This window comes from Alosa alosa, chromosome 2 (assembly GCF_017589495.1).
Source record: "Alosa alosa isolate M-15738 ecotype Scorff River chromosome 2, AALO_Geno_1.1, whole genome shotgun sequence".
In the NCBI taxonomy this organism is placed as follows: Eukaryota; Metazoa; Chordata; class Actinopteri; order Clupeiformes; family Clupeidae; genus Alosa; species Alosa alosa.
The window spans coordinates 6,088,991-6,101,490 of record NC_063190.1 but is presented as its reverse complement, the minus strand read 5'-3'; the positions used below and the strand labels follow the sequence as shown (position 1 = coordinate 6,101,490).

The 12,500-nt window shown below is 43.2% G+C and overlaps 2 protein-coding genes across 2 annotated transcripts in view; both read left to right on the top strand.

Moving 5' to 3' along the window:
* The window catches only part of LOC125287524 (disks large homolog 4), a 57,540-nt gene extending 53,704 nt beyond the window's left edge, over positions 1–3,836 (top strand). Inside the window, 1 exon segment of the mRNA XM_048233410.1 lies at positions 1–3,836. This exon segment is cut by the window's left edge and continues 430 nt beyond it. The gene's annotated coding sequence lies outside the window, so the exon portion shown is untranslated.
* Positions 3,837–9,557: 5,721 nt separating this feature from the next.
* The window catches only part of ephb4a (eph receptor B4a), a 39,730-nt gene continuing 36,787 nt past the window's right edge, over positions 9,558–12,500 (top strand). Inside the window, 1 exon segment of the mRNA XM_048236243.1 lies at positions 9,558–10,464. Within this exon segment, the coding sequence (XP_048092200.1) occupies positions 10,386–10,464 (79 nt within the window). The 5' untranslated portion in view covers positions 9,558–10,385.

The window sequence follows — 12,500 nt, the reverse complement described above, 5'->3', positions numbered from 1 at the left end:
TCTCCTTCCCTCTCTCCACCATCATCCCCTCTCTCTCTCTCCCTTTATCCTTTTCTCTCCATCTCTCTCTCTCTCCCACTCTGGTGTTCACTGTCTCTCTCTCTCTCTCTCTCTCTCTCTCTCTCCTGGTCAGTCAGCCCGGTGTGCTCAGTAAAGCGAGGGGGCAATGATAACAAGACTGAGCCGAGACCGAGCGCAGCGGAGATGCGAAATATAATCCTTGCTCCCCTTTTTGTATTCCGCCCAGCTCCCTCTTCCTCACTTCATCTCCTTCTGTGCACTCAGGACAGGAGCGCAACAGTCCAGTCGACTCAGAGGAAGGGGACGAAGAGGAGGAAGAGGAAGAGGAGAGAGGCAGCACTGACTGTGGGCTGACGGACAGATGAGCGAAATTTGAAATCAGTCGGGCTCATTTTACAATAAGACAAAGCAAAGAGTTCCTGAACAATGAAAGTATATTTATTAATAACAATAATAATATGAGAAATATCAAAGGTACTATGACTTTAAAATGACTTTTATTCACTTTCAGTCACCCATCGAATGGATTTATTTGTTTGTTTCTAACATCTTGTTTTGTTATTGTTTCTTTATTTTTTTGGAAAAGTGAAATGGAAAAAAAAAACCATGAAATAGTTAATGTGCATGCCTCTTGTCAGATATCTAAGATGGAACCACTGGAGACATGAGAGGAGGATATGAGAAGAGAAGACCGAGGAAAAGAACAGAAGGAGGTGGAGTGGGTTGGTTGTCATCCTCCTTCTTTTGGCTCTGAGACAGCACAAGCTTCAGACAGGAAGAAGAAAAAGAAGGGAGGGATGGAGGGATGGAGGGATGGAGGGAGACAGATGGACGTGACAGAAGAGACGAGAAGTGAGCAGATGAGACTGGCTGCTGTTGTGCGTCGTCGTTGTCTTTCTTTTGCACAGGGTGAAATGGTACACATTTGGGTTTCTTTCTGTTGTTTTTTGTTGTGTTGTTTTTCTTTATTAACACCCACATGCACACATACATACACAAACACTCACACACACACACACACACACACTTGCACACATTGCACATACAAACACACACACACACACACACACTCTCACACACACACACACACACACACACACACACACACACACACACTTGCACACACATAGAGAAAGATAGAGAATTGGAAGCCAAAAGCCTAACGCCAGAGTCACGCGTCTCCAAGCACAGCATCAAACCTCTCCCTAATAGCGGCTGGCTGTGGGCAGCTCCGGCCCTAATGTGGCCCAGGTCCAGTGTTGCGTTTGGGCCTGGACAGGACTGGTCCCCAGTGAGCCGCCATTACGACACACACACACACACACACACATACACACACACACACACACACACACACACACACACACACACACACACACACACACATATGCCTCCTCCTCCTCCTCAGTCTAAGGCTCTGTACTTGTTACTCCAGCGTTGCCCACTGCTACTGTGCAGAGGAGCCACTGTGACCTCTGACCCGAGGTCAGAATCATCCAGCTGTATTTTGCCTCGTCACCTTAAACGCACTGAGGACCTTTTAAACACGTATATACCCCTTCAGCAGAGGCGCCGTTCCCAAATGGACTTACAGCACGCTACAGTCGGGTAAACATCTGGCCAGTGGCTGTGTTTACGGGGCCTTGGTCACTCACCGAGTCTGAGGACTGGAGATGGATGCAGCTTTGCCCGTGGTTTTTTTCCCTCGCTGCACATGTTTAGAGGCTTTAGATTTCTGCACCTCTAATGAATGAGATTAAAGTACACAGTGGATTTGGAGGTACCGCTGAGAAACACTCTTCAAAACCACGGCTCCCCTGAGCCTGTGTGTGTGTGTGTGTGTGTGTGTGTGTGTGTGTGTGTTTGTTTACTGTGTGTTTGCGCATGTACGATCTGTGTAATGTATTTGAGTATGTGTGTGTCAGTTTTGAGAGTTGCCTGTTAAGTCAGAGCTGCTTACTTTTTATTGATTTGCCTACACTATCTTCTTTTCTCCCTCTTTCATCAACTCGGTCTTTTCCACTTCCTCTCTTTCTCTATTTCTCTCTCACACACACACACACACACCACTCTCTCTCACACACACACATACACACACACACACACACACCTTCTCAACCAACTTTCTCATCCATTTCTTAACCACACGCAAGCCTTCCCAGAGAATTTAGAAAGACAAGCCCATTTTAGAGGAGCACATCTCCGAACGTAATTTTTTTTGTCTTTTTACAGCCATAAATACTGGATGTAAACACAGTGTTATGGCATTTTATGAAATATACATACACACAAGCACTCTCTCTCTCTCTCACATACACACATACATACTATACAACCACAAACACCCATGCAATCATAATGGTGGTCTCTTCCTATTAAATCTCCATAGTGCAGTATGCCTCATATTGCTTCAGTGAAGAGAGAGTCTGTGCTTAAGGGAAACCGGGAGGAGTGTAACACCCCCTTCCCCCTCTTTTAGACTGCCCAGTTCCACTGGTAGCCATTTCACATTCTGAGCCATGCCTTTCCACTGTAGCCCCGGCCTGTGAGAGAAGAACCCATCGGACGAAGGAGAGAGGGAGAGAGAAAGAAAGAGGGAGAGAGAGAAAGGGGAGGAAGCTGCCGCCACCAGCTCTTCCTGTAACTGTGAAGTTTTATACAATAGTCTAACTGTGAGAGGGGTGCCATGCACCAGATCCCATCCAGATTATGTGGAGAAATAGGCACCTCATTTACACAGATACTAGAATGGGTTAGTGAATGAGTGTTTCGCTATGTGTGTGTGTGTGTGTGTGTGTGTGTGTGTGTGTGTGTGTGTGTGTGTGTGTGTGTGTGTGTGTGGCAAGGCAGGCGTGACTTTCTTATTGCATTACGAGGACAAACATTTTTGCACTGAAACAAATTTAACAATACAGGTTAACGAGAATGACAATTTATTTATGAAAGGAATGGGTAAAATAGACACATCAGTACCTGTTTTACTTTGCATTGTATTTTTTTTATTATTATTATTATTATTATTTGATATGAAACGTGTCAAGAGTACAGTGATGGTCCACAGTGACAGTTATTATTTATAAACATTCTTTGATATGTTGACGTTTACCTTCAATAACTGGGTGAAATGGTGGAAATGCTTATTTATTTGTTTATTAATTTATTTATTTTATGGATGCAGTTTTCAATTTTGTGTATATTTTTATACATGTGGATTGTAAAAGACTGGGAGAATGCATTGCTGCGATTCTACCATTGTGACTTTGCTAAGCTAAGGGGCTTTGACTAATATACGTATGAATGCACTTGGTGAATATCTATAAAGAATTATTCAATTGTTTGGATCCTCAAACCATATAACTGAGCACACACACACACACACACACACACACACACACACACACACACACACACACACACACACACACACACACACACAAAGATACACACATAAAGTGTTTCTGGCCACAGTAGATTTGATTGCAAACACATATGAAAGTATTACCTGTACTGTGTTGAGTTGAGTGTTGAGTCCCACCTCACCCACAACAACACACAGTCTTACAAACACATACATGTTCACTTCTGAAAATGAGTTATTATTTTTCTTTAAGCCAAATGTATTTGATCTCTGTTTGTATCCACCATATCATATGATATTCCTAAATGAACAAAGTGTACTGATTTTTATTTAAACAAAGGAAAGATGATCTTACACAACAAAATCAACTGATGCAGAAAGTATATTTAAAATGATTTATCTTGCAAGAGAGATTTAAAATGATATTATCAAAATAATAAAAAATTGTTTAATTTCAGTGAAACGCTTGTTGTAAATTAGCTATAAAAAATAATAAAATTACTTAAGTTACAATAAGCTTGGGAAAGATTCTGTTTGGTCTGAAAGGTGTAACAGTACTAATTCTGACCCTGAAAGCTGTAGTTCCACTGCCTCACCAGAAGATGTCCCACTACACTCATATATAGTATTGCTGCATTGCCCTCTACTACACAAGTCCACTCCTCTAAAGCCTTGACATCTGCTAATTGACACAGAGTCAACTTGTGTTGAGATATGTTTATACAGGTGGTTTTGGCTCTGATTTTAATCATTTATTTGTCTTTTACACCTATATACTTACGAGTCTTGCTTTTATCCTATGTCAAAAAATATTTTCTCGCATGTTTGCAGCCCTTGCCATCGATCTATTCTGTTATAACAACTCAAAGTCTCCCCAGACAAAAAAATCCTCCATGGTCTGAGGTGGAATTCCTCAACAATACCACACACATGTAGACTTCTTTTAAAAATACCTACACATCTCTCTTTCTCTCTCTCTCTGTCTCACACACACACACACACACACACACACAATAAAGCAACCCCCTGACAAGTTACACAACACAATGGCAATAAAGAGGCGTGCTCATGGCTTTTACTCCAGCAAACAAACGACACACACATGAAGCGTGCTTCATCACCTTTCTAATCTACACATGATTAACTTCAATTTGACACGCACAGTAAGGCTTTTTAATCCAATTACTCCTTTAATCCAGCAATCTTTTTTGACAGCTCTTCAAAAGTGGGAGCCTCTCTATAGGATCATTTTCATGCATGCATGAGTCTCAATTAAGTGTGCATGCGAGTACACCGTGCATTTATCTACCTCGCACTGTGTGTGTGTCTGTGTGTGTGTGTGTGTGTGAGTGATGTCTGTGCATGCCCAGCACGTGTGTTAAAGTAAAGTGATTTTATGACGAAAAGTATGGTTAATGATAGCAGAGGTGGCGTAGATCATTGAAGTTCACCGCAGCCTAACCTGCAGAATGATATATGCCCCATTTATCAGCCGTCAGGTTCCATCCGCCAACAGCTTCCTGAGAAATCTACAGCGTGCAAACAAAAGAGCCAAGGCGTCGCAGGCAGAGACGGACGCGAGAGATGGACAGAATCGAAAGAGAAGTCAGGGACAAGGACACACGGAGGACGACTGAATGTAGAAAAGAAAGAATGAAAGGAGCCGCCACAGAAAAGACAGAATCTCAAAGAACTGCGTGTGTGAGTGTACGGTATGTGTGTGTGAGTGTGCGTATGTGTGTGTGTGTGTGTGGCTGAGACGGCACCGGAGGCAGTTGGAATAGGATGTTTGCTGTGTGATAGTTGCTATTTGATTTAGCCAGTTTCCCTTTACTCTGATAAGGAAGCTCAAACACCTGTCAGAGAAGTGCTCCCCTGATCTACAGGTGTGAGGCTCTGGGTCTGAAATGACACTCAGGCTATGAGGCCATGACCCAAACGAAATCCTAGAATCACTTTACTATCGGACATTCTCCATCTCCACCTTCTCCTTCTCCGTGTTGGTCCGATTTCTGGACATTGTTTTAATACTACTTCATCCAACACACAAATAAATACAATCATCTCTGTTTAGAGACCTATGTTTGGAAAATAGTTAGATCATAGTCACAATATAGTATTACCCTCTGGCTAGGTCATCTGCCTATTGTTTAAATGAGGAAATGGGCTGGACTCTGAGAATGTGTGTGTGTGTGTGTGTGCGTGTGTCTGTGTGTCTGTGCAGCCATATTTTCAATGTATCCTTGTGTGTGGAGGAGTGGTTCTCTGTTGAGTTTGACCCGTAGGTGAATAAGAGAGACCACACACTATAAATTGTATTTCGCTGTTTGTGTTTGAATGGGTCAATACCGAGAGGTGTTCTTCACGGTTGATTTAAGAGTGTTTTTACTGTGTGTACTGTGTGATTGTGTGTGTGTGCGTGTCTGTGTGTGCATGTATGTGTGGAAAAAAACACATATGTTCAAGGGAGTGTGTGTAAGTGTATGTCAGCACACATGGGTTTTCTCCACTGTGCCTGACGTCATCTCTGTCCTTTGTTGAGGTTGCATAAGCACCACATACACACACACTCACACAGAGAGAGGAGAGAGAGACAGACAGACAGACACTTTTAACGTTTGACAAAGAGACAAAAATTAAAAAATGCTGTTTGTCCCCCGCATACGCATGCTGCCCGCCCCCTCCCCCCTCCACGGGTGTACAGCTCTTGAAGCCAAACGACTTTTAACTATTAATGCATGTATGACTTTTAAATTGGCTCTTTATCTTCCCAGCTTAAGCTCTCCCAGCTCCTGCTGAATTAGGTCAGCCTAGCAGAGGACAGAATCATGCGCGCAGCAACACTTTCACCAGCACACGGCCACGACATGAGAAGGTAACGCAAAACCACCGCGCCGTTTCACACCTCAGTGAAGCTGGAGTGCTTCTCTTTGCCTTTGGTATGCACGTAGTCAGTCGCAAAAAAACTCTGGCAAAGACGAGAGGATGTCGTTGATATTGAAAGCCCCCCCCCCCCTTGCTCGTCCTGTACCAGGCCTGTCGTAAATGTTTGTGACCCGAGATCGTAAGGAATGATAGTAGCGGAGTGCGAGAGGAACAGAGAGAGACAGAAGAGAAGGAGAGGGAGGAAGGAAAGGCTTGTGTGAATGTGTGTGTTTTTCTAACAACTGTTTACAGCCCTTTCTAGCGTTGCTTTGTTTTGTTTTGATCTCCTCCCTCTCTCTCTCTCCCTCCATATCTCTTATCCCCGCCCTATCCTATCTTCTCCTGTCTTTTGTGCTATTGCTCCTTTGCAGTCTCAACGTGATAAATTATTTGGTGGGTGTACTTTACCTTATTATTTTAATCCTGCATTCCACAACACCACTACACTCACAGACACGTAACACAAACACTCTCTCAGACATACACACTCTCTCTCTCTCTCAGACATACACACTCTCTCTCACACACACACTCTCTCTCAGACATACACACTCTCTCTCACACACACTCTCTCAGACATACAAACTCTCTCACACACTCACAGACACAGACATTATCTCTCTCTCTCTCTCTCATACATACACACACACACACACTGCATCTTCCTCGCCACACCTCTCTTTCCTCACTGGTCACCATGGCAACACAGCAGTTTCATGTTATCTCCATTTTAATATTCCCAATTAAAAGCTGCGGTCGGAGGGGTATAAAACAGGGGGGTTTGGTTAAACCATTAGTGTGTGTACAGATTTTGATCACATCATTACACATATGATAAGCTAAGTAGGAAAAACTAAGCTTACGTTTTGTAGAGAAGCAGCTTTATGTAAGTATCGGTAGACACCTTAACTTTGCAATCTCGCCCTTTGCTTACAGATTCTGACTGACCTGCACAGATGTTTCATCCCAAAGTTGATGTGTGTGGATGTCTGAAGCTCACCTCGGTCTATTCTCATGTGTCACAGTGCCTGGGCTTACCTTAAAAAGTGCATGAACGGATTGAATTTCCACTTGAGCTGAACAGTGAAGTGCTTGTCTGCTGTGTGAAACTTAGCCTGGGGGTTGGGAGATGAGATTCTCGGGTAGGTGTGTGTGAATGAGTGTGTGTGTGTGTGTGTGTGTGTGTCTGATACATATCTGTGTGTGTGTGTGTGTGTGTGTGTGTGTGATACATATCTGTGTGTGTGTATGTGTGTGTGTGTGTGTGTGTGTGTAGCCTGGTGTATTGAGCGGTAAGATGGCCGCTCCACACCTATCAGAGAGAGCGCAAAGAGGCTGCCGTGTGTGAAAGCGTGTGTCAGCAGCAGCAGCGGCGGTGTGAGGCTGGCGTGAGGAGCAGGACTGACCCGGTGAGTGGGCCCCACTGGGGGCAGCCCCCCTGCAGGAACCCCGTGGTGGGGCAGAGGCGGCGGGGCTGTGTGAGCAGAAGCGTCACTCACTGCTCACAAACACCTAAGTGAGATGTCATCCACAAGCCATTGACAAGCTCTCGGCAAACAAAAAACGTGAAAGCTTTCACTCTAGGATGTGCTAAAAAGCTACATATAGAACACACCCTGAAGATGGTTCAAAAGTCTCTCACGCACACATGTATACTACTCCAGAGTTTGTGTGTGGTGTGTGTGTGTGTGTGTGTGTGTGTGTGTGTGTGTGTGTGTGTGTGTGTGTGTGTGTGTGTGTGTGTGTGTGTGTGTGTGTGTGTGGAGGGTAGAGAGAGACCAAGACATAGATGATGAACTCTTGACTTCTCAGACCACCCCCAGCACCCCCCACCCCACCCTCCAACACTCCCCCCCCCCCTCTCTCCACGCTCTGCCACTTCATTCTGTTTCACCCCAGCCCCCTTTTACACCTCCCAAAGGCCATCCTGCTCCTCACACCTTTGAGGAAAAACCCCACGATGCACTTTCCACTTTCAACCCCACACATGCCGACATCCAAATATCCAAATATGCATGACAACCCTGTTAGTGTTGTGTTATTGTAATAGATTATTATAATACTGTTATTGATTAATTCATGTGGAACTATCCTGGTATGGTACTACTCAGGCATGACATGAGTCAGTCTACTGCAGCAATGTCCACTCAGATCTGACCCGATTTAGTATGTTCCTTGTGACCCACTTACCCAGCCCACAGGCATTTTTGGGCCAGCCACAAAAAGCACCTGAGCCACCTTGAGCACTGCATCCTCAGCAAGAGTCTGTGTGAAATATGGATACAGGTATAGAGAACAGTGGAAGTATAATGTGATGAAATGTATAACAGCATCATAGATCAAATGCATGTGTTTGAGCCCATGCATCTTTGTGCTTGTATACTGTGAAAGAAGGCACATCCACATTTAGAAAAAATTATATCAAAGTTTTTTTGTCTAATAATGCAGCTTACAGACAGCAATTATGTCTGATATTTTCCCCAATAACACCTCAGTATGGATCTAAACAAAACAAAAAAAAATAAACCTATCTTGATTATTCTCCTAAAGGTGAATCTAGTCTCATTTCTGCCAGTAGCAAAACGCTTGTCATTTTTCTCACCTCATCTTACACGTACCACGGCTGATAATAGTTTACAAAGAGGAGGCGAGTGGGCAAATTTACATGAAAAGGCGCCGCTACTGAATAGGTTGCCCTACGGAACCCTCTTTTCCAAGCAAATAACAGACCAATCCACATAGCCGCCATAAAGTGGTTTGGTATAGGAAAAAAGATATTTGCATAGGAACTGAGAGACCTCCTCTTGTCTGGTTTCACTCGACAAGACAAAAAATAAGGGTATGTGTTTTGCAGGGCAACATTAATTGACAAAAAAAATCGTGGCGCTCCCTATTTAAAAAACTACGTGTATTGCCCTTTCTAGACACAGAAAGGATTCCATCTTTCCATCAGGAAAGTTTTTACCCTGACAAATGATTGCATTGGTGAAGATTCGACAAAGTAGGCTTGTCTATGTTTGGAGCGAGAAAGAGAAGACAGTCTATTAATTTGTGTTAATCACCCTTATGTCCCAAATATCGAATAGGCTGTAGTTTCTGAGATATTCATACGATATTCATTTTCTACATTGACTGGCGGGGGGGAAAGCCTATAGAACACACTGATGGCGTGAAAGTGGGCGGGGATGTGAACAGGCTGCCGATGTTGGGGCAGCTTTACCGGGCTTATCCATCGTAGTGGCACAGAGTGAGGAAAGTGGTGTGGGAATAGGAGGCGAACGCTACCCGTGTTTTCTATTTGTTTTCCTGTCCTTTAGTAATTTTCCCCGTACCATCTCTTCGCTTGTGTATATTTTCGCCTTGTTATTTCAGGTCTTTTGAAAAATTAAGAGGAATTACGGTCCACTTCCCCAAAGGCATTAATTGTAAGGCCATTTGGGTGAAAAACGGACTCTTTCATGACGGAAAATCTCCAAACACTCGGGGAAATATGACTGTGATTCGTAGTGGATGGACCATACTACAGTTCTGATAAGGTGTTTACCAATATACGGTGTAGCGTATTTACTCATAAAGTAAATCCATCACAGAGGAGCCTCCAGCACAAGAACTGTGAAAACTACTGCTGACAAAGAGCATCGAAGTCTTCTGAGGATAATGCATGTTTCACTCCGGTCGCGTGCGCTATAGTTTATGCATCGAGCGGGGCAAGTAAAGGGAAAAATAAATACTCTGAAGATACCTTATTTTATAGTTTTACTTTACGGAAAGTTTTTCAATCAGACGTTAAGTTATTAAGTGGACCTACATTAATGATGACGTTCTTCCTTTCCATCTGAAAGATCAATACGCGCATTTTCACATTCCAGAATAATCTAACGAATTATTTGGTAGGTTACCACTTAAAAATTGAACTAAGAGAAAAAGCTATCGCCTATCACCAATGTGGGTACAAGCACGGTCAATGGGCACACGACCCAGCTGACAGTACCTCCGGAATCCCAATCCATTTACCATTTTGTGACCACCTTTCCATCTGGGAAAAAGTACGAAGCCAATATTTCGCAGGTTTTATACCAACATGGAGATTCTGGCCATGGATGTCACCTTGCTTTGGATTGTCCTCCTGAGGTGCCTGCTCTTGGCGCGGACAGAGGAAGGTATGTTGCTTGATACATGTTACCTATAGCTGGACAACTGCACGTTACCCTTCACAAAGAAGCTATTCATCATTATTTCAGTAGAACCAATAGTCCAATAAACTAGTCTATTGATTGTTCAGGTCATATCCTCTCCTTATAACACATAAACACTAGCCTTACACGTGTGTCATCGTGATGCAATTGTTGGCTCTAGGAAATGTTGTATTTAGGCCTAATGTCCGCATGTTTTTTTCCCTCGTTGTCACACTGTTGGCCTGTTGGTACTTTTAACAGCGGAAGTTACCCATTCTTCTAATGTGGCACCTTTTAAAATGCTACTAGGCTACTCCTTAATTTTTGCCATGTCCCTGGTTGTTGTGTTAATGCACCCTGCAACCTGACGCGTTCATTAGACCCACAATTGCTAAATCTCCTAGAAAAAAAATGCATCCGCACAAAATCCACTAGTAGTTTGTGCGTTAAGTCAGCCAGTAACATACATCTGTAAAGAACACTTGAAAAAAAAAACACGTTATTTCTTCCATTTTCCCGTGACTTTTACTGTAATGATAATATATATTTAGATACAATATATTTAGAGTCTAAACGTCCAACCTTTCACATTTTTGTCCTGACATGATAAATATTCCCATAAGAAAAACATGTTCTGTAATACCTCAATAATAACCTTACCCTGAATAGTGCTCCTAGTACAGGAGTAGTACTATACTACTGCAGTCTTAAAGTACTTATATTATGTCCCAAAATCGTATGATACTTCTATAGGATGTCCCAGGGTTGTAAGGGTTGTCATCATGAAACGTTTAGGCTGTATTTTAATTGAATTGCGAGAAATACCTTGGTCCATGGCATTTTGTTTTACTACTTATTGGCCAACTAAACATTTCAGGAACAATTCTGCCTTCACTCCTTGGAATGGAAGAATTGGCACATAAATATGACTGGGGAAACAACGCTCTATGCAGCGTAGCTGGTCCAACTCCACCATTTCATCTAGATGACGCACACATACCTCACCATACATCTGCAGAGTGAAAGTTGGGTGGTCTGACCACGGGTTGGTCCTTTAGGACCGAAGTTGAGTTTGAGAAACAGAATTGAGAGCAGAACACATCCTGATCTGAATGATGTGATTCTATGGGCCAAATTATAACACAAGCTGACAGATAACATGGCAGACGCGTAATTTTGAGTAGGAAAGGTGACCCCTTTTCAGGTGTGGACATAGGCGTAACCAGACTGACCCGTTAAGTTGGATAGTATAGGCTTTCCAATCGATCCGGGATGGACAGGATTAGTTCCATATTACACGCCGCAGTGGAGACACCTGGGCCCGGCTATCTGTAATCAATTAACTGTTGTGTGTGACAGACACTGATAATGCGCTTCCATGCAAGCCCAGGATTGAATTAATAAGATTGAGGAGGTGGCTAGCCACAGATGTAATAGGGAATAACAGCGTGAGATGGAAACATGTCATCCTTCTCACCCTGCCCGTGAAAACTGATAAACGTGTTGTAAATATGCACTTCTCTAATAAATCACCTTCACCAGCGAGGAAAACAATCTCAATCAATTGAAATAATCTGTGTAATTACATAAAGGCGTGACTGAATATTTTTTATGATTTGGTGGCAGGAATGGTAGTAATTTGTTTAACATTCTTTCTTTCAAATATACCAGGTTAGCTAAACCTGGTAAACTAGGGACCTGCAAGTGTGTGAGAAATAACCTACTCCCTGAATTTGGCACTGTAGTCATTCTGAGCCTGGTTACTTGTTAATTCACTTTTAACACTGTCGGACTGATCTCCCATGCAGTCTATGAAGTCTCAGGACTGTGTCCAGTTTCTTGGCAGACCTTGTAATGATTAATTTGGTGTAGGGGAGAAGAAATAGAAGCCACAGGAGGTAGATTGGATTCTGGCCTCTGGGTTTCTCCTGAGTCTTTGTGGGCTTAAACCCCTTCAAGATTAAACCGGAGGCCTGATCCGCCGAGCTCACGTTACAAATCTGTGCCACCTTTTGTCGGGA